At 40.2% G+C, this 23041-nt stretch overlaps 1 protein-coding gene across 2 annotated transcripts in view; it reads left to right on the top strand.

Moving 5' to 3' along the window:
* TMEM87A (transmembrane protein 87A) overlaps positions 1-23041 on the top strand; it is a 244168-nt gene that overhangs the window by 93685 nt on the left and 127442 nt on the right. For both annotated transcript variants that reach the window (XM_053697919.1, XM_053697918.1), the window contains exons 8-9: positions 11472-11533; positions 11951-12134. In XM_053697919.1, the coding sequence (XP_053553894.1) occupies positions 11472-11533; positions 11951-12134 (246 nt within the window). The remainder of the gene's footprint in view (positions 1-11471; positions 11534-11950; positions 12135-23041) is intronic.

Here is a 23041-nt window from a genome sequence, read left to right as displayed (position 1 = left end):
GCAAATGTAGTATACATAATACATTGCACTGCATGTGAAGTGTGATGTTATATTGTAGAAACAAGCCCAAAACTGCACCTTCGGATGAACTTACACAGACACTTAATAAAAAATAAATGTGAAACAAAATACTGTACCACTCCATCTAAAACGTCAAAATCAGGATTCTCCGAGGCAACTTCAAAAACACCATTGAAAGAAAAACATTTGAAATGAAAATAATGCATTTCAACTCGCTAAATTCTGGACTAAATGTGAGTTCTTAACACATTACCAAAACAATTTTGTAATGTACTTTCATATAGTCTATTACATTGTATATTCCACACTCTTTATACATAGGTAAGCCTATGTCCATACTTTTGCCTTTATTATTATATTTTTCTCATTCTTCTACTTTCCTTTCTTCTTTTTTGACTATTTATACTCCCCCTTTATACATATTTCACATCTTTATACACATTGATTCCATGTTGATATATAACTTCACGTCAGTATATGCTCTATGTAAAACTATATATTTCCCCTGTCTGTTCTCCTACACTGGACACTGTCTGCCTCTGTCACCTAAGCCCCCCTCATGATTTTTACGACACCCCCTCCTCTCCCTGCACTCAGACCTCTGTAACACTTTCTGTCATTTTAAGCCATTCTGTGTTTCAAGATATAATCTGTAAATGCCATTGAATTGCTTAGTATTGCTTCAGACTAGAAAAAGGAAGGAATACTTCTGAAAGCTTGTCAACTTACAAATGTAAAGTTAGTCCAATAAAGTATCATTGCTCAATACAATACTCTTGTTATTTTATCTAAATCACTGGACTAACACGGCTACTCCATCAACATGACACATTTTTGTTAAGAGGTTTAAATGATGTTGTATTGAACACCTTTTTCCTGGCCATAAAGTACAATTTTTTAAAATGTTTTGGGAAGTTGTTTCTTTCCTGCTTTTGAAAACCAGGGTTTAGCTGGCATTTTATTTTTTTTAGAATTCAAAGAATTCTCCGGTTCGGCTAATGCTCATCTGCTAACTCTAGTTATAACTAGTTGTCATAGTTCTGCTTTTTTGTTTTAATACTATAGGAAAATTGCTAAGTGTCTTGACATCAAGGCTTTGTTCAAGATGTATCCTGTTTTTAAACAAAGTTCTTTTTTTTTGGAACATTTAATTTTTTTTAAGCTTATCAGGTTTCTCTTTTCAAACCTGCATTCTCCTGCTTTGGAAGTTTTTGTTGTTTTTAGTAATATCTCCTCTGGAAGACTCCTGAATTTTTTTTTTTTTTTTTTTTTTTTATTTTCTTTGAAAAAAAAATAATTCTTCCCTAAAAGTGATTTTTCGGATACCATCGATCAGGAGCTTATAGCCCACCTCCTCGTCCTAATCTAAAGAATTAATTTCATGGTATCTTACTTGATTTACATATTGTAAAAGCATTATAATTCTACTGTCAAATTACAGAGGTTTTTAGACAATCCTTTAATTTGTTTGGTCCATGTCAGAGGGCCACATCAGTTTCTTTAGCATCTTTGGCTTACTTTCCAGATTGCCAAGGCCTACGTGGAGGCAGGATAGTCTTGAATGTTTTTGTTTCTCCTCCCCCCCCCCCCCAAGGATAGTCTTGAATGTTATTGAATACATTTACAAAGCAGCAACATACTTTCTCTAAATTCTACCATTTTGTGTTTTGTAAGAAAAGTCCTTCAGGCAGCAGTCTCTGGCAATTAGGTGCCTGATTTTAAAAACATCCCGCCCAAATACTCATGGACTCCACAACTTAGAAATTAGTTCCCTGGGGTAATGCCTCATGGACTCTCACCACCTTATAAAAGAAAAAAAATATGCGTACCTTAGAAGTTTATTTAATGGTTGGTGAGGGTCTTCTATCAAGAACTCCAATACATCAAAACTCCAATCTGACGTCACTTCCGGTGATTCCATACATCCGATTTGTCCGTGTCCAGTGAATTACAGGATTCACAACCAATCAGATGCACACTGTAATCGCCTATCTTCACTATCTATTTTGCCTCCGCCTGGGGGGTTCAAGGGGGGGGCAAAGCTGCCTTGTAAACCTCATTCCCCAAGGTTTACTTGGAGTGTATGCCAGAGGATCGGCGGTGCGCCCCCCAGACAGAGACAAAACGGATATTAAAATAGAAGTCACCGGAAGTGACGCCAGATTTGAGTTTCCGAGGAATTGGAGTTCTCAACAGAACAAGGCTCCAAAAGACACGCCCGTTTTCATTTTTACGTATTTTTTTTTGTTTTTTTTCCAATATTTTTATTATTTTTGCATAGATAATAACAATACAATAATACAGCGCATAATTGTATAAAAATATATGTGGTTACATAATTATGTTCTGTAAACATATGCATTTTAAACATCAACATTATATCTCATTCTTTATACAGTCAGGTGATCCATCACAACTGTGTAATTATTACAAAAATAATAGTATGAGAAATCATTTTTCCCATCTACCTAGACACATTCAATACCGAGAGTGTGTTATTTTCAAATATTATCTCAAATCTATCAGCATTCTAGGATCCATAAACATAATCCAGATAAGGGAAAATAGGGAAGAGGTGTAAGATACAAGGAAAGAGGGGAAGAAAGAGAGGGAGAAAAAAAAAATCTTTCTCTTTCCTCACTCCTCCTCCATATTTCACCTAAGGGGGGAAAGGCGGTGCTGGTAATTAAGCATGCTTGTATGTTGGAAGCCGGAAATGTTTTATCCTCCAAGGTATTAAGAAATGGAAAAGGTTAGGTCTGTTATTTGTGCAGCCAGGTGTCCCAAACTGACCAGTATTTTTCCATTTGGTCAATTGATTTGAAGAAGTATTTTTCCATCATGGCCATATAATCAATCAAAGCAGTAATTTCTGCAAGACGCGGAGGTTCAGGTTGTTTCCATGCTCGAGCTATACATAATTTGGTAGCTGACGAATCAGGTATAGTACTCTCTAATATATGCAATAAAGGGGGACAGAGTAGACGTAAGTTCTAAAGTGTCACATAATCTCTTAATATCCTCCCACAATGGTGTGATTTTCGGGCATCCCCACCAGATGTGCAGGTCTGAGTCCACATCCCCTCCAGCACAGAGATGAAGTTGTTGGGTACATTTTAGCTAGTCTAACAGGAGTTCTATGCCATTTCAAAAATAGTTTAATGTAAACCTCCAGCATAGTGACACAGTGAACTGTTTTTTAGTTAAAGTGATAGCTTTTTCCCAATCTTGGTCAGAATAGGTGGTACCTATTTCTTTACTCCACGCTTTACTTTGCCAAGGTAACCTCGGAGTAAGGTCTGATAGAAGAAGGGCATAGTGGATAGTAAGCGGTTTAGGTAGCTTAGATCCATGTAACCATCTACTCTCCCACTGCATGCTCTTCCTAATGGAATGTGAGGGAAATCCCCAGGTTCATTTTTACATAATTTAAAAAAAAAATTGGCGGCAGTTCTAGTTTGCACTTCAGTTTCCCTACTTCGCCCTTTTTCTTCCTTCTACTTCTCCTTTCTTGGTTAAACATCAGACTAGAATACCAGAGAGGTGGTAGGGATTTAGTTCTCTTAGAGTTTTGGGAATCTTTGACTCAGGAGTTGAATCCCTGGAGTAATGGCTCATGGACTCTCACCACCATGAAAGAAATTAATTTATCAGGTAAGCATACATTTTGTTATCATCTGGCCCTTTATGAAAGCCGTCAGGGATATATCTGATAGATGCAGAAGAAAATACTGGCTTGCTTCAATGTGTGTGTATATATATATATATATATATATATATATATATATATATATATATATATATATATATATATATATATACGTTTTTAGAATACAAACATACATTTTTATCAGATTATTCTAGGTTTATAGGTCTGCTCTTTAGCAGTATATAAAGGACAACCGTATAATAAGAATTCTTGATGCAATTTCTTCAGAGCTATGATAACTATTAGAGCCAGTCTTAAAACATATTAGTGATTTCCACAGCTATGATCTCCTTTTAAACTATATGTTTTTAGAACCTGACTTATTTGCATTCCCCTTCCAACTAGTAGCAAAGGGAATGCCATTTTAAAGTCCATATCTAAAATGATTACCAAATTTTGCATAACAGGACATTTTTTGTGTTCTATTGTTACTGTAGACAGAAAACATTACTTTCTCCTGTTAAGTGTGGTCAGTCCACGGGTCATCATTACTTCTGGGATATTATCTCCTCCCCTACAGGAAGTGCAAGAGGATTCACCCAGCAGAGCTGCTATATAGCTCCTCCCCTCTACGTCACCTCCAGTCATTCTCTTGCACCCAACGAATAGATAGGATGTGTGAGAGGACTGTGGTGATTTAATTAGTTTATTACCTTCAATCAAAAGTTTGTTATTTTATAATAGCACCGGAGTGTGTTATTCATTCTCTGGTAGAATTTGAAGAAGAATCTACCTGAGTTTTTTCTATGATTTTAGCCGGAGTAGTTAAGATCATATTGCTGTTTCTCGGCCATCTGAGGAGAGGTAAACTTCAGATCAGGGGACAGCGGGCAGATTTATCTGCAAAGAGGTATGTAGCAGTTTGTTATTTTCTGACATGGAATTGATGAGAAAATCCTGCCATACCATTATAATGTAAATTCAGCCTTAAATGCAGTAGATGTAGCTGGTATCAGGCTGTCATGTATGTATATTTTACACTTCAGTATTCTGGGGAATGGTACTTCACTGGTTTTATACTGTATGCATAGATTTTACCTAATTTGCAGGGACTTGCAATAGGTTTTAAATAACAATTGATTTATTGAGGTTAAACGTTTTTTTGCTGGCATGTAAAAACGTTTATTTCTCTGAGGTACTGGGTGAAAAAATGTTGTGGGCACTATTTTTTCCACTTGGCAATAGTTTTGTTTAATCTAAAGCAGTTCACTGATCTCTCTCACTGTTATGTGTGAGGGGGAGGGGCCATTTTTGGCGCTTTTACTACGCATCAAAAAATTCAGTCAGAGGTTCATTTTCTTCCTGCATGATCCGGTTCATCTCTTCAGAACTCAGGGATCTTCAAAGCCTGTTTTTGAGGGAGGTAATCATCACAGCAGAGCTGTGAAGAGTGTAGCTGACTGTGATAAAAAACGTTTATTTGTGTATTTTTTTCTGCTGACAGGGTTAGTTATCCTTTGCTAATGGGAACAATCCTTTGCTAAAATTGTATATTTCTTACAAAGATTTGATGCTATAACTTAATTATTTTCAACTGTCATAATTTTTTCTGTGCTTCTTATAGGCACAGTTCGTTTTCATACAATTGTAAATTACTTGAAAAAGCATTTCCAAGTTGCTAGTTAATTGCTAGTGTGTTAAACATGTCTGATTCAGAGGAAGATACATGTGTTATATGTACTAATGCCAAAGTGGAGCCCAATAGAAGTTTATGTACTAACTGTATTGATGCTACTTTAAATAAAAGTCAATCTGTACAAATTGAACATATTTCACCAGACAACGAGGGGAGAGTTATGCCGACTAACTCGCCTCACGTGTCAGTACCTGCATCTCCCGCTCGGGAGGTGCGTGATATTGTAGCGCCGAGTACATCTGGGCGGCCATTTCAAATCACATTACAGGATATGGCTACTGTTATGACTGAAGTTTTGGCTAAATTACCAGAACTTAGAGGCAAGCGTGATCACTCTGGGGTGAGAACAGAGTGCGCTGATAATATTAGGGCCATGTCAGACACTGCGTCACAGGCGGCAGAACATGAGGACGGAGAACTTCATTCTGTGGGCGACGGTTCTGATCCAAATAGATTGGATTCAGATATTTCAAATTTTAAATTTAAGCTGGAAAACCTCTGTGTATTACTAGGGGAGGTATTAGCGGCTCTGAATGATTGTAACACAGTTGCAATACCAGAAAAAATGTGTAGGTTGGATAAATATTTTGCGGTACCGGCGTGTACTGATGTTTTTCCTATACCTAAGAGACTTACTGAAATTGTTACTAAGGAGTGGGATAGACCCGGTGTGCCGTTCTCACCCCCTCCGATATTTAGAAAGATGTTTCCAATAGACGCCACCACACGGGACTTATGGCAAACGGTCCCTAAGGTGGAGGGAGCAGTTTCTACTTTAGCTAAGCGTACCACTATCCCGGTGGAGGATAGCTGTGCCTTTTCAGATCCAATGGATAAAAAATTAGAGGGTTACCTTAAGAAAATGTTTGTTCAACAAGGTTTTATATTGCAACCTCTTGCATGTATTGCGCCTGTCACGGCTGCAGCAGCATTTTGGTTTGAGTCTCTGGAAGAGACACTTCAATCATCTACACTAGATGAGATTACAGACAAACTTAAAGCCCTTAAGTTAGTTAACTCATTTATTTCAGATGCCGTAGTACATTTAACTAAACTTACGGCTAAGAATTCCGGATTTGCCATTCAGGCACGCAGAGCACTGTGGCTAAAATCCTGGTCAGCTGATGTTACTTCTAAATCTAAACTGCTTAATATACCTTTCAAAGGGCAAACCTTATTCGGGCCCGGGTTGAAGGAGATTATCGCTGACATTACAGGAGGTAAAGGCCATGCCCTGCCTCAGGACAAAGCCAAACCTAGGGCTAGACAGTCTAATTTTCGTTCCTCCTCTGCACCAAAACAGGAAGGAGCTGTTGCTCGCTACAGACAAGGCTGGAAACCTAACCAGTCCTGGAACAAGGGCAAGCAGGCCAGGAAACCTGCTGCTGCCCCTAAGACAGCATGAATCGAGGGCCCCCGATCCGGGAACGGATCTAGTGGGGGGCAGACTTTCTCTCTTCGCCCAGGCTTGGGCAAGAGATGTTCAGGATCCCTGGGCGTTAGAGATCATATATCAGGGATACCTTCTGGACTTCAAATCCTCTCCCCCAAGAGGGAGATTTCATCTGTCAAGGTTATCAACAAACCAAATAAAGAAAGAAGCGTTCCTACGCTGCGTACAAGATCTTTTATTAATGGGAGTGATCCATCCAGTTCCGCGGTCGGAACAAGGACAAGGGTTTTACTCAAATCTGTTTGCAGTTCCCAAAAAAGAGGGAACTTTCAGGCCAATCTTGGATTTAAAGATCCTAAACAAATTCTTAAGAGTTCCATCGTTCAAGATGGAAACGATTCGAACAATTTTGCCCATGATCCAAGAGGGTCAGTACATGACCACAGTGGATTTAAAGGATGCTTACCTTCACATACCGATTCACAGAAATCATTACCGGTATCTAAGGTTTGCCTTTCTAGACAGGCATTACCAGTTTGTAGCTCTTCCATTCGGACTGGCTACGGCTCCAAGAATCTTCACAAAGGTTCGGGGTACTCTTCTGGCGGTACTAAGACCGCGAGGAATTTCGGTAGCTCCGTACCTAGACGACATTCTGATACAAGCTTCAAGCTTTCAAACTGCCAAGTCTCATACAGAGTTAGTACTGGCATTTCTAAGGTCGCATGGATGGAAGGTGAACGAAAAGAAGAGTTCTCTCTTTCCACTCACAAGAGTTCCCTTCTTGGGGACTCTGATAGATTCTGTAGAAATGAAGATTTACCTGACAGAAGACAGGTTAACAAAGCTTCAAAATGCATGCCGGGTCCTTCATTCCATTCAACACCCGTCAGTAGCTCAATGCATGGAGGTGATCGGCTTAATGGTAGCGGCAATGGACGTAGTACCTTTTGCACGCCTACATCTCAGACCGCTGCAATTGTGCATGCTAAGTCAGTGGAATGGGGATTACTCAGATTTGTCCCCCACTCTGAATCTGAATCAAGAGACCAGAAATTCTCTTCTATGGTGGCTTTATCGGCCACACCTGTCCAGGGGGATGCCATTCAGCAGGCCAGACTGGACAATTGTAACAGACGCCAGCCTACTAGGTTGGGGCGCTGTCTGGAATTCTCTGAAGGCTCAGGGACTATGGAATCAGGAGGAGAGTCTCCTTCCAATAAACATTCTGGAATTGAGAGCAGTTCTCAATGCCCTTCTGGCTTGGCCCCAGTTAACAACTCGGGGGTTCATCAGGTTTCAGTCGGACAACATCACGACTGTAGCTTACATCAACCATCAGGGAGGGACAAGAAGCTCCCTAGCAATGATGGAAGTATCAAAGATAATTCGCTGGGCAGAGTCTCACTCTTGCCACCTGTCTGCAATCCACATCCCGGGAGTGGAGAACTGGGAGGCGGATTTCTTAAGTCGTCAGACTTTTCATCCGGGGGAGTGGGAACTTCATCCGGAGGTCTTTGCCCAGATACTTCGACGTTGGGGCAAACCAGAGATAGATCTCATGGCGTCTCGTCAGAACGCCAAGCTTCCTCGCTACGGGTCCAGATCCAGGGATCCGGGAGCGGTTCTGATAGATGCTTTGACAGCACCTTGGACCTTCGGGATGGCTTATGTGTTTCCACCCTTCCCGATGCTTCCTCGATTGATTGCCAGAATCAAACAGGAGAGAGCATCAGTGATTCTAATAGCACCTGCATGGCCACGCAGGACTTGGTATGCAGATCTAGTGGACATGTCATCCTGTCCGCCTTGGTCTCTACCTCTGAAACAGGACCTTCTGATCCAGGGTCCATTCAAACATCAAAATCTAACTTCTCTGAAGCTGACTGCTTGGAAATTGAACGCTTGATTTTATCAAAACGTGGGTTTTCTGAGCCAGTTATTGAGACCTTAATACAGGCTAGGAAGCCTGTTACCAGAAGGATTTACCATAAAATATGGCGTAAATACTTATATTGGTGCGAATCCAAGAGTTACTCATGGAGTAAGGTTAGGATTCCAAGGATATTGTCTTTTCTACAAGAGGGTTTAGAAAAGGGGTTATCCGCTAGTTCTTTAAAGGGACAGATTTCAGCTCTGTCCATTCTTTTACACAAACGTCTGTCAGAAGTTCCGGACGTTCAAGCTTTTTGTCAGGCTTTAGCTAGGATCAAGCCTGTGTTTAAAACTGTTGCTCCGCCATGGAGTTTGAACTTAGTTCTTAATGTTTTACAGGGTGTTCCGTTTGAACCCCTTCATTCCATTGATATCAAGTTGTTATCTTGGAAAGTTCTATTTTTAATGGCTATTTCCTCGGCTCGAAGAGTCTCTGAGTTATCTGCCTTACATTGTGATTCTCCTTATCTGATTTTTCATTCAGACAAGGTAGTTCTGCGTACTAAACCTGGGTTCCTACCTAAGGTGGTCACTAACAGGAATATCAATCAAGAGATTGTTGTTCCATCTTTGTGTCCTAATCCTTCCTCGAAGAAGGAACGTCTGCTACACAATCTAGATGTAGTCCGTGCCCTGAAATTTTATCTACAGGCAACTAAGGAGTTTCGTCAAACGTCTTCCCTGTTTGTCGTTTATTCTGGCCAGAGGAGAGGTCAAAAAGCTTCGGCTACCTCTCTCTCTTTTTGGCTTCGTAGCATAATACGATTAGCCTATGAGACTGCTGGACAGCAGCCTCCTGAAAGAATTACATTCTACTAGAGCTGTGGCTTCCACTTGGGCCTTTAAGAATGAGGCTTCTGTTGAACAGATTTGCAAGGCTGCAACTTGGTCTTCTCTTCACACTCTTTGACACTTTTGCTTCTTCGGAGGCTGTTTTTGGGAGAAAGGTTCTTCAGGCAGTGGTTCCTTCCGTATAAAGAGCCTGCCTGTCCCTCCCGTCATCCGTGTACTTTTGCTTTGGTATTGGTATCCCAGAAGTAATGATGACCTGTGGACTGACCACACTTAACAGGAGAAAACAAAATTTATGCTTACCTGATAAATTCATTTCTCCTGTAGTGTGTTCAGTCCACGGCCCGCCCTGTTTTTTATGGCAGGCTAAAAAAATTTTTGGATTATACTCCAGTCACCACTACACCCTTGGGCTTCTCCTTTCTCGTTGGTCCTTTGGTCGAATGACTGGAGGTGACGTAGAGGGGAGGAGCTATATAGCAGCTCTGCTGGGTGAATCCTCTTGCACTTCCTGTAGGGGAGGAGATAATATCCCAGAAGTAATGATGACCCGTGGACTGACCACACTACAGGAGAAATGAATTTATCAGGTAAGCATAAATTTTGTTTTTGTTAAAGATAGAAAATGTTACTACTTCTAACAAACACAATATTGACAGAAGGTTATTTAAAGGGATATGAAATAGAATTATTTTTCTTTCAGGTTTCAGAAAGAACATACTATTTTAAATACCTTTCCAATTAACTTCCATTATCAAATCATCTTCATTCCCTTTAAATCCTTTGCTGAAGGAGGAGCAATGCACTACTGAGAGCTGGCTAAACACACCCAGTCAGCCAATCACAAGAGATAAATGTTTGCAGGCACCAATCACCATCTAGCTCCCGCTAGTGTAGGACATGTACATATTTTTTCAACAGGGGATACCAAGAGAACAAAGTATATTTGAAAATAGAAGTGAATTTAAAAAGTGTCTTAAAATAACACGCTTTATCTGAATCATGCAAATTTAATTTTGACTTTCCTATACCTTAAAGCCCATCATGATACATTTTGTAGTTCATGGATTGTTTGTTCTTCCATAAGAACATAACATGTTGGTATTGCTATCATTTGTCTGGGTTGGTAAACTGGCTTCTGTCAAAGAAACCTATTTGCCGCAAGTTCAAAACTGAATTCCTCTTTTGTATTTCCTGACCTGTTTTTTTCTCATGATTTTGCCATACAATGGTTCACATCAATTGGACTGTTGATTGTATTCACATTTTTTCTTGTAGAGCTCCTAATTTTTTTTTGTTCTGCCAAGAATTCCCACCAGCTTTTATAAATGAGTTTTAGTGCTGAAGTTTGAGTAGTCATATGATGGTTTAAAAACAAGGATGTGTTGTATATGTGTAGCTCTTGGTAACAAATAAAACACATTATACAATTATATTTATTGCTTAAAAGCTTGCGATTTTTTTTATTTAGTTTTTGTTCTTCTCTGTCATTTGAGTTTGACAGTTCTGTTATTTTCTTGATTACAAAATATGATGTTGACCTACTTTTCTAGCTAATATGATTTTGCTTTTAAACAAAACTGTTCAGGGCGTGAAGGGAATATTTTAGGAGATGCTCCTAAGGGCAAGTCTAACCTTCTGAAAAAAATATTACAGATAGGAAATCCTTTATCCAAACTGCTTGGAACCGGAAAAGATTTTTATTTTGGAAGTGTGGATTTTAGAATATTTGCATCTTTAAAATGGGACCGTTTTGGAGAGGGGATGGATCAAGTATAAAAAAAACAATATCTTATGTCATTTAGGCGCTATTTACATGTCATATACAGCTTATACATGCAAACTAAAGGTTTGGGAATTGTACCTGTACATGGTTGTATATGTCAAATTACATTACAATGGGCTGTTTTGGTGTAAAATATTCATGTAATTCCATGGAAAAGCAAACTTTACACTTTAGTGTTTATGGTTCTCCTTTCTTTCAGTGATTGTGGAAATACATAGCCCGTATCAATACCTTTCGCTGGCGGACTATCCACGTATGGTTGTAAGTGGAGACCTTACTTTTTTAAATAGCAACCAAAATTATATGAAAGAGCAACATATTTTTAGCATTGCTAGCTTGTTCTCAAGAAACAAGTTTGTTGAAACCTAGTGGTATGCAGTCAGCATAAAAAAATAAGTGTCTTGTTTTTGCTTAATGTAAAAAAACATAGTAGAAATTAAAATGTGAAAGGGCCATTCTACTAAAAAAAATTACATGCTCCAATTTATTAGAACATGTAAATTAAGACTAGTAACCCTTTAATGCTATGGAAAGTGCCGCTGATCCAACGGCAGGGTTTAAACAAATAGCATTAAAGGGTCGATATTCTTATAATTGCAAATTAGAGCTATTTTTAGACTATAATGGCATTTTAAGTGATTTATGTACAATTTCTTTTATTTGTATTGTTCTCTGCAGTTCTTCATGGTGATGTGCATTATATATGTCCTGTTTGGAGTTTTGTGGCTGGCCTGGTCAGCTTGTTATTGGAGAGACCTGCTCCGCATCCAGTTTTGGGTGGGCGCAGTGATCTTCCTGGGAATGCTGGAGAAGGCAGTGTTCTACGCAGAGTTCCAGAACATCCGTTACAATGGAGAGCCAGGTAGGAAACTTTGATAATCTGAATTAATTTGTGAAGAACAATCTCATCCTTTTCTGGTATTGAAGACTAGAATATATTAAAAAAAAAAAAAAAAAAAGACCAACAGCACAAACAATAGAAAATGTATTTTAATGATGGAGTAACTTTAAGAGTACTTAATTTTAAAGCCAAAGTATTTAAGGACCACAAAATACAGTACAATTGCATAATTAACAAGTGCATAATAAAAAGGCATTGCAATAACACCTACTTTCTGGCCCCCTGTGACAGGCATCAGCCAATCATAGACTAGTATACGTATACCCTTTGAGCTTGTGCACATGTTAAATAGGAGTTTGTTACCAGAAAGTGTGAATATAAAAAGACTGCAAAATTTTATTATGGAAGTAAATTGGAAAGTGTTTTAAAACTTCTGCTCTTGAAGCTTACTGGGTGACTTTCATAATCTTCATATGGAGGTTTGAGCATTTCAGGATTTGTTCCCAATCTGAAACTGCTTAGGATAATGGACTTTTATGGTACCATGCCTACGCTTCACAGTAATCCCAAGTAGCTCTGAGATGTCAGCAACCCTTGAAATAAGCAAAAAAAATTGAAGTAATATTCAACTATGCAAGTCTGTTCAGAAGGAGAAAATTGTTTTAGTAAATATTATTACAGATCTTGAAAAGGAGTAAAGTTTGTATATAGGATTTTTGAACACTACTTTTGGCCTTACTTATCTGTACTTCTCATTGGCTGTTTTCCTCCACTGCTTGCTCCAAACCATACCTTTTTTCTTTCGTGCAATAAGGTGCTCTCCTTTATCTGTTGCATGCAGGGATAGATTCCAGGAACTGTGCTGCTCAAAGGCTTAAAGGGCCTTTTTAGTAAAAAATTAAATGCTCTAACAAATTTGGTCATGTCATTTTTTTAAGACAAGCAACCCTGCAACTCAAAGCACAACCCAGCTGCATAACTAGCACTTCTGACTGATTGTAAAATGTAATAATTTACTGCCCAGTATATAAAATTAATCTTAAAAACAGGTGCACTTTAATTCATTACATTTCTTTCATGTAATTAGCAAGAGTCCATGAGCTAGTGACGTATGGGATATACATTCCTACCAGGAGGGGCAAAGTTTCCCAAACCTTAAAATGCCTATAAATACACCCCTCACCACACCCACAATTCAGTTTTACAAACTTTGCCTCCTATGGAGGTGGTGAAGTAAGTTTGTGCTAGATTCTACGTTGATATGCGCTCCGCAGCAGGTTGGAGCCCGGTTTTCCTCTCAGCGTGCAGTGAATGTCAGAGGGATGTGAGGAGAGTATTGCCTATTTGAATGCAATGATCTCCTTCTACGGGGTCTATTTCATAGGTTCTCAGTTATCGGTCGTAGAGATTCATCTCTTACCTCCCTTTTCAGATCGACTATATACTCTTATATATATACCATTACCTCTGCTGATTTTCGTTTCAGTACTGGTTTGGCTTTCTACAACATGTAGATGAGTGTCCTGGGGTAAGTAAGTAAGCTTATTTTCTGTGACACTCTAAGCTATGGTTAGGCACTTTTTTATAAAGTTCTAAATATATGTATTCAAACATTTATTTGCCTTGACTCAGGATGTTCAACATTCCTTATTTCAGACAGTCAGTTTCATATTTGGGATAATGCATTTGAATCAATAATTTTTTCTTACCTTAAAAAATTTAACTTTTTCCCTGTGGGCTGTTAGGCTCGCGGGGGCTGAAAATGCTTCATTTTATTGCGTCATTCTTGGCGCGGACTTTTTTGGCGCAAATTTTTTTTTCTGTTTCCGGCGTCATACGTGTCGCCGGAAGTTGCGTCATTTTTTGACTTTTTTGCGTCAAAAGTGTCGGCGTTCCGGATGTGGCGTCATTTTTGGCGCCAAAAGCATTTAGGCGCCAAATAATGTGGGCGTCTTATTTGGCGCTAAAAAATATGGGCGTCATTTTTGTCTCCACATTATTTAAGTCTCATTATTTATTGCTTCTGGTTGCTAGAAGCTTGTTCACTGGCATTTTTTTTCCCAATTCTGAAACTGTCATTTAAGGAATTTGATCAATTTTGCTTTATATGTTGTTTTTTCTATTACATATTGCAAGATGTTCCACGTTGCAACTGAGTCAGAAGATACTTCAGGAAAATCGCTGCCCGGTGCTGGAGCTACCAAGCTAAGTGTATCTGCTCTAAACTTTTGGTATCTGTTTCTCCAGCTGTTGTTTGTATTGCATGTCATGACAAACTTATTAATGCAGATAAAATTTCCTTTAGTACTGTTAAATCACCTGTTGCTGTTCCGTCAACATCTAATTTTCAGAGTGTTCCTGATAACATAAGAGATTTTATTTTTTAAATCCATTAAGAAGGCTATGTCTGTTATTTCTCCTTCTAGTATACATAAAAGTCTTTTAAAACTTCTCTTTTTTCAGATGAATTTTTAAATGAACATCATCATTCTGATACTGATAATGGTTCTTCTGGTTCAGAGGTTTCTGTCTCAGAGGTTGATGCTGATAAATCTTTGTATTTGTTCAAGATGGAATTTATTCGTTCTTTACTTAAAGAAGTATTAATTGCATTAGAAATAGAGGATTCTGGTCCTCTTGATACTAAATCTAAACGTTTAAATAAGGTTTTTAAATCTCCTGTAGTTATTCCAGAAGTGTTTCTCTCCCTGATGCTATTTCTGAAGTAATTTCCAGGGAATGGAATAATTTGGGTAATTCATTTACTCCTTCTAAAACGTTTAAGCAATTATATCCTGTGCCATCTGACAGATTAGAGTTTTTTGGGACAAAATCCCTAAGGTTAATGGGGCTGTCTCTACTCCTGCTAAACGTACTATACGGCAGATAGTATTTCATTTAAGGATCCTTTAGATAGGAAAATTGAATCCTTTCTAAGAAAAGCTTACTTATGTTCAGGTAATCTTCTTAGACCTGCTATATTTTTAGCGGATGTTGCTGCAGCTTCAACTTTTTGGTTAGAAGCTTTAGCGCAACAAGTAACAAATCATAATTTCTCCTGTTAAGTGTAGTCAGTCCACGGGTCATCATTACTTATGGGATATTAACTCCTCCCCAACAGGAAGTGCAAGAGGATCACCCAAGCAGAGCTGCTATATAGCTCCTCCCCTCTACGTCACACCCAGTCATTCTCTTGCACCCAACTAATAGATAGGATGTGTGAGAGGACTGTGGTGATTAAACTTAGTTTTTTATATCTTCAATCAAAAGTTTGTTATTTTAAACGACACCGGAGTGTGTTGTTTCCTTCTCAGGCAGAATTTGAAGAAGAATCTACCTGAGTTTTTGTATATGATCTTAGCGGACGTAACTAAGATCCGTTTGCTGTTCTCGGCCATTCTGAGGAGTAAGGTAACTTCAGATCAGGGGACAGCGGGCAGGTTCACCTGCAAAGAGGTATGTTGCAGTATATTATTTTCTAAGGAATGGAATTGACTTTGAAAATACTGCTAATACCGATATAATGTAAGTACAGCCTTAAATGCAGTAGTAGCAACTGGTATCAGGCTGACATGTATATATGTTTACACTTAAGTATTTCTGGGGAATGGCACTTCACTGGGAAAATACTCTATGCATATAACTTTTAGCCTAACTTGCAGTGTGAGCGACTAGCAGCAGGCTTTTTAATGACATTTCATATATTAGATTTTAAACGTTTACTGGCATGTTAAATCGTTTAATTATCTGAGGTACTTGGTGAAAATTGTTTTGGGCTTTATTTTCCACATGGCTGTCGTTTTGTTTTAAATTAAAACAGTTTACTGTGCTTCCCTCACTGTTGTAGTGTGAGTGGGAGGGGCCTATTTTGGCGCTTTTACTACGCATCAGAAATTCAGTCACAGTCTGTCTTTTTCTCCCTGCATGATCCAGGACGTCTCCACAGAGCTCAGGGGTCTTCAAAACTAGTTTTGAGGGAGGTAATCACTCACAGCAGACCTGTGAGACTGTGCTTGACTGTGATAAAAACGCTTATATTGTCAATTGTTATACGTTTTTTTCTGATATTAAGGGTTAATCATCCATTGCTAATGTGTGCAATCCTTTGCTAAAATTGGTTTATATAACTAATCCGGTTCATTTTTATTCAACTGTGTCAGTTTTTTGTGTGCTTCTTAAAGGCACAGTAACGTTTTTACATATTGCTTGTAAATTTAGTTGAAAAGTATTTCCAAGCTTGCTAGTCTAATTGCCAGTTTGTTTAAACATGTCTGACACAGAGGAAACTCTTTGTGCAATATGTTCAAAAGCCAAGGTGGAGCCCAATAGAAATTTATGTACTAATTGCATTGATGCTACTTTAAATAATAGTCAATCTGTACATGTTAAGCAACATTCACCAGACAACGAGGGGGAAGTTATGCCGACTAACTTGCCTCACGTGTCAGTACCTGCATCTCCCGCTCAGGAGGTGCGTAATATTGTAACGCCAAGTACATCAGGGCAGCCATTACAAATCACTTTACAAGACATGGCTAATGTTATGACTGAAGTTTTGTCTAAATTGCCAGAACTTAGAGGTAAACGAGATCACTCTGGGATGAGAACAGAGTATACTGATAATGCTAGGGCCATGTCTGATACTGCGTCACAATTTGCAGAGCATGAGGACGGAGAGCTTCATTCTGCGGGTGACGGATCTGATCCAAATAAATTGGATTCAGACATTTCAAATTTTAAGTTTAAGCTGGAAAACCTCCGTGTATTGCTAGGGGAGGTGTTAGCGGCTCTGAATGATTGTAACACAGTTGCAATCCCAGAGAAAATGTGTAGGTTGGATAAATATTTTGCGGTACCGACGAGTACTGACGTTTTTCCTATACCTAAGAGACTTACTGAAATTATTACTAAGGAGTGGCACAGACCCGGTGTGCCTTTCTCACCCCCTCCTATATTCAGAAAAATGTTTCCAATAGACGCCACCACACGGGACTGATGGCAAACGGTCCCTAAGGTGGAGGGAGCAGTTTCTACTTTAGCTAAGCGTACCACTATCCCGGTGGAGGATAGCTGTGCCTTTTCAGATCCAATGGATAAAAAGTTAGAGGGTTACCTTAAGAAAATGTTTGTTCAACAAGGTTTTATATTACAACCCCTTGCATGCATTGCGCCTATCACGGCTGCGGCAGCATTTTGGTTTGAGTCTCTGGAAGACACCCTTGACTCAGCGACATTAGATGAGATTTCACTTAAGCTTAAAACCCTTAAGCTAGCTAATTCATTTATTTATTTCTGATGCCGTAGTACATTTAACTAAACTTACGGCTAAGAATTCCGGATTCGCCATTCAGGCACACAGAGCGCTGTGGCTAAAATCCTGGTCAGCTGATGTAACTTCTAAATCGAAACTACTTAACATACCTTTCAAGGGGCAGACTTTATTCGGGCCCGGTTTGAAAGAAATTATCGCTGATATTACGGGAGGTAAAGGCCATGCCCTGCCTCAAGACAGAGCCAAACCCAGGGCTAGACAGTCTAATTTTCGTGCCTTTCGTAATTTCAAGGCAGGAGCAGCTTCAACTTCCTCTGCTCCAAAACAGGAAGGAGCTGTTGCTCGCTACAGACAAGGCTGGAAACCTAACCAGGCCTGGAACAAGGGCAAACAGGCCAGAAAGCCTGCTGCTGCCCCTAAGACAGCATGAAGTGAGGGCCCCCGATCCGGTAACGGATCTGGTGGGGGGCAAACTCTCTCTCTTTGCCCAGGCTTGGGCAAGAGATGTCCAGGATCCCTGGGCGTTGGAGATCATATCTCAGGGATATCTTCTGGACTTCAAAGCTTCTCCCCCACAAGGGAGATTTCACCTTTCAAGGTTGTCAACAAATCAGATAAAGAAAGAGGCGTTTCTACGCTGTGTACAAGACCTTTTACTAATGGGAGTGATCCATCCAGTTCCGCGGTCGGAACACGGACAAGGGTTTTACTCAAATCTGTTTGTGGTTCCCAAAAAAGAGGGAACCTTCAGACCAATATTGGATTTAAAGATCCTAAACAAATTCCTCAGAGTTCCATCATTCAAGATGGAAACTATTCGGACAATCTTACCCATGATCCAAAGAGGTCAGTACATGACCACAGTGGATTTAAAGGATGCTTATCTTCACATACCGATTCACAGAGAACATTACCGGTATCTAAGGTTTGCCTTCCTAGACAAGCATTACCAGTTTGTAGCTCTTCCCTTCGGGTTGGCTACGGCTCCAAGAATCTTTACAAAGGTTCTGGGCTCTCTTCTGGTGGTACTAAGACCGCGAGGAATTTCGGTAGCTCCGTACCTAGACGACATTCTGATTCAAGCGTCAAGCTTTCAAACTGCCAAGTCTCATACAGAGTTAGTACTGGCATTTCTAAGATCACATGGGTGGAAAGTAAAAGAGGAGAAGAGTTCTCTCTTACCACTCACAAGAGTTCCCTTCTTGGGGACTCTTATAGATTCTGTAGAAATGAAAATTTACCTGACAGAGGACAGGTCAACAAAGCTTCTAAATGCTTGCCGTGCCCTTCATTCCATTCAACACCCGTCAGTGGCTCAATGCATGGAGGTAATCGGCTTAATGGTAGCGGCAATGGACATAGTTCCTTTTGCACGCCTGCACCTCAGACCGCTGCAATTGTGCATGCTAAGTCAGTGGAATGGGGATTACTCAGATTTGTCCCCTACGCTGAATCTGGATCAGGAGACCAGAGATTCTCTTCTATGGTGGCTTTCTCGGCCACATCTGTCCAGGGGGATGCCCTTCAGCAGGCCGGACTGGACAATTGTAACTACAGACGCCAGCCTACTAGGTTGGGGCGCTGTCTGGAATTCCCTGAAGGCTCAGGGATCATGGACTCAAGAGGAGAGTCTCCTTCCAATAAACATTCTGGAATTGAGAGCAGTTCTCAATGCCCTTCTGGCTTGGCCTCAGTTAGCAACTCTGAGGTTTATCAGGTTTCAGTCGGACAACATCACGACTGTGGCTTACATCAACCATCAGGGAGGGACAAGAAGTTCCTTAGCGATGATGGAAGTATCAAAGATAATTCGCTGGGCAGAGTCTCACTCTTGCCACCTGTCAGCGATCCACATCCCAGGAGTGGACAACTGGGAGGCGGATTTCCTAAGTCGCCAGACTTTTCATCCGGGGGAGTGGGAACTTCATCCGGAGGTCTTTGCCCAAATACTTCGACGTTGGGGCAAACCAGATATGGATCTCATGGCGTCTCGCCGGAATGCCAAGCTTCCTCGTTACGGGTCCAGGTCCAGGGACCCGGGAGCGGTCCTGATAGATGCCTTGACAGCACCTTGGACCTTCAGGATGGCTTATGTGTTTCCACCCTTCCCGATGCTTCCTCGTTTGATTGCCAGGATCAAACAGGAGAAAGCATCAGTGATTCTAATAGCGCCTGCGTGGCCACGCAGGACCTGGTATGCAGATCTAGTGGACATGTCATCCTGTCCACCTTGGTCTCTGCCTCTGAGACAGGACCTTCTAATTCAGGGTCCTTTCAAACATCAAAATCTAATTTCTCTGAAGCTGACTGCATGGAAATTGAACGCTTAATTTTATCAAAGCGTGGATTTTCGGAGCCAGTAATTGATACCTTAATACAGGCTAGGAAACCTGTTACCAGGAAAATTTACCATAAGATATGGCGTAAATACTTACACTGGTGCGAATCCAAGGGTTACTCATGGAGTAAGGTTAGGATTCCTAGGATATTGTCTTTTCTACAAGAGGGTTTAGAAAAGGGTTTATCTGCTAGTTCGTTAAAGGGACAGATCTCAGCTCTGTCCATCCTTTTACACAAGCGTCTGTCAGAAGTTCCAGACGTTCAGGCTTTTTGTCAGGCTTTGGCCAGGATTAAGCCTGTGTTTAAATCTGTTGCTCCGCCGTGGAGCTTAAACTTAGTTCTTAACGTTTTACAGGGTGTTCCGTTTGAACCCCTTCACTCCATTGATATCAAGCTGTTATCTTGGAAAGTTCTGTTTTTAATGGCTATTTCCTCGGCTCGTAGAGTCTCTGAATTATCAGCCTTACATTGTGATTCTCCGTATCTGATTTTTCATTCAGATAAGGTAGTTCTGCGTACTAAACCTGGGTTCTTTCCTAAGGTAGTCACTAACAAGAATATCAATCAAGAGATTGTTGTTCCATCATTGTGTCCTAACCCTTCTTCAAAGAAGGAACGACTTCTGCACAATCTAGATGTAGTCCGTGCCCTGAAATTTTATTTACAGGCAACTAAAGATTTTCGACAAACTTCTTCCCTGTTTGTCGTTTATTCTGGACAGAGGAGAGGTCAAAAAGCATCTGCTACCTCTCTATCCTTTTGGCTTCGTAGCATAATACGCTTAGCCTATGAGACTGCTGGACAGCAACCTCCTGAAAGGATTACAGCTCATTCTACTAGAGCTGTGGCTTCCACTTGGGCCTTTAAGAACGAGGCTTCTGTTGAACAGATTTGCAAGGCTGCAACTTGGTCTTCTCTTCATACTTTTTCCAAATTTTACAAATTTGACACTTTTGCTTTTTCGGAGGCTGTTTTTGGGAGAAAGGTTCTTCAGGCAGTGGTTCCTTCCATATAGAGATCCTGCCTGTCCCTCCCGTCATCCGTGTACTTAGCTTTGGTATTGGTATCCCATAAGTAATGATGACCCGTGGACTGACTACACTTAACAGGAGAAAACATAATTTATGCTTACCTGATAAATTCCTTTCTCCTGTAGTGTAGTCAGTCCACGGCCCGCCCTGTTTTTTAAGGCAGGTCTAAATTTTTTAATTATACTCCAGTCACCACTGCACCCTATAGTTTCTCCTTTCTCGTTTGGTTCTTGGTCGAATGACTGGGTGTGACGTAGAGGGGAGGAGCTATATAGCAGCTCTGCTTGGGTGATCCTCTTGCACTTCCTGTTGGGGAGGAGTTAATATCCCATAAGTAATGATGACCCGTGGACTGACTACACTACAGGAGAAAGGAATTTATCAGGTAAGCATAAATTATGTTTTTATAGCATTATTATTATTCTATAACATGCTAATAATTTTATTTGTGATACCATCTTTTGATATCATTAGAGTTGATGTCAGGTATATGTCTCTAGCTATTTTAGCTAGAAAAGCTTTATGGCTTAAAACTTGGAATGCTGATATGTCTTCTAAGTCAACTTTGCTTTCCCTTTCTTTCCAGGGTAATAAATTATTCGGTTCTCAGTTGGATTCTATTATCTCAACTGTTACTGGAGGGAAGGGAACTTTTTTACCAAAGGATAAAAAATCTAACGAAAATTTAGGTCTAATAATCGTTTTCGTTCCTTTCCTCACAACAAGGAACAAAAGCCTGATCCTTCATCCTCAGGAGCGGTATCAGTTTGGAAACCATTTCCAGTTTGGAATATATCCAAGCCTTATAGAAACCTAAAGCCAGCTCCTAAGTACCCATGAAGGTGCGGCCCTCATTACAGCTCAGCTGGTATGGGGCAGATTACGTTTTCTTCAAAGAAATTTGGATCAATTCCGTTCACAATCTCTGGTTTCAGAACATTGTTTCAGAAAGGTACAGAATTGGCTTCAAGTTAAGGCCTCCTGCAAAGAGATTTTTTTCTTTCCCGTGTCCCAGTAAACACAGCTAAGGCTCAGCGTTTCTGAAATGTGTTTCAGATCTAGAGTTGGCTGGAGTAATTATGCCAGTTCCAGTTCTGGAACAGGGGCTAGGGTTTTATTCTATCTCTTCGTTGTACCAAAGAAGGTCAATTCCTTCAGACCAGTTCCGGATCTATCAATATTGAATCGTTATGTAAGGATACCAACATTCAAGATGGTAACTGTAGGACTATCCTGCCTTTTGTTTAGCAAGGGCATTATATGTCTACAATAGATTTACAGGATGCATATCTGCATATTCCGATTCATCCAGATCACTTTTAGTTTCTGAGATTCTCTTTTTAGACAAGCATTACCAGTTTTGTGGCTCTACCGTTTGGCCTAGCATCAGCTCCAAGAATTTTTTCAAAGGTTCTCAGTGCCCTTCTGTCTGTAATCAGAAAACAGGGTTTTGGTGTTTCCTTATTTGGGTGATATCTTGGTACTTGCTCAGTCTTCACATTTTCGCAGAATCTCATACGAATCGACTTGTGATGTTTCTTCAAGATCATGGTTGGAGGATCAATTTACCAAAAAGTTCATTGATTCCTCAGACAAGGGTAACCTTTTTAGGTTTCCAGATAGATTCAGTGTCTTTGACTCTGTCCTTGTCAGACAAGAGAAGTTTAACATTGATATCAGCTTGTCAAAACCTTCAGTCACAATCATTCCCTTTGGTAGCCTTATGCATGGAAATTTTAGGTCTTAGGACTGCCGCATCGGATGCGATCTCCTTTGCTCGTTTTCACATGCGACCTCTTCAGCTCTGTATGCTGAACCAATGGTGCAGGGATTACACAAAGATATCTCAATTAATATCTTTAAACCGATTATACGACACTCTCTGACGTGGTTGACAGATCACCATCGTTTAGTTCAGGGGGCTTCTTTGTTCTTCCGACCTGGACTATAATCTCAACAGATGCAAGTATTACAGGTTGGGGAGCTGTGTGGGGGTCTCTGACGGCACAAGGGGTTTGGGAATCTCAGGAGGTGAGATTACCGATCAATATTTGGAACTCCGTGCAATTTTCAGAGCTCTTCAGTCTTGGCCTCTTCTGAAGAGAGAGTTGTTCATTTGTTTTCAGATAGACAATGTCACAACTGTGGCATACATCAATCATCAAGGAGGGACTCACAGTCCTCTGGCTATGAAAGAAGTATCTCGAATTTTGGTTTGGGCGGAATCCAGCTCCTGTCTAATCTCTGCGGTTCATATCCCAGGTATAGACAATTGGGAAGCGGAT

The sequence above is a fragment of the Bombina bombina genome, chromosome 1 (genome assembly GCF_027579735.1).
Source record: "Bombina bombina isolate aBomBom1 chromosome 1, aBomBom1.pri, whole genome shotgun sequence".
NCBI lineage: Eukaryota > Metazoa > Chordata > Amphibia > Anura > Bombinatoridae > Bombina > Bombina bombina.
This window is presented reverse-complemented; position numbering and strand designations above follow the sequence as displayed.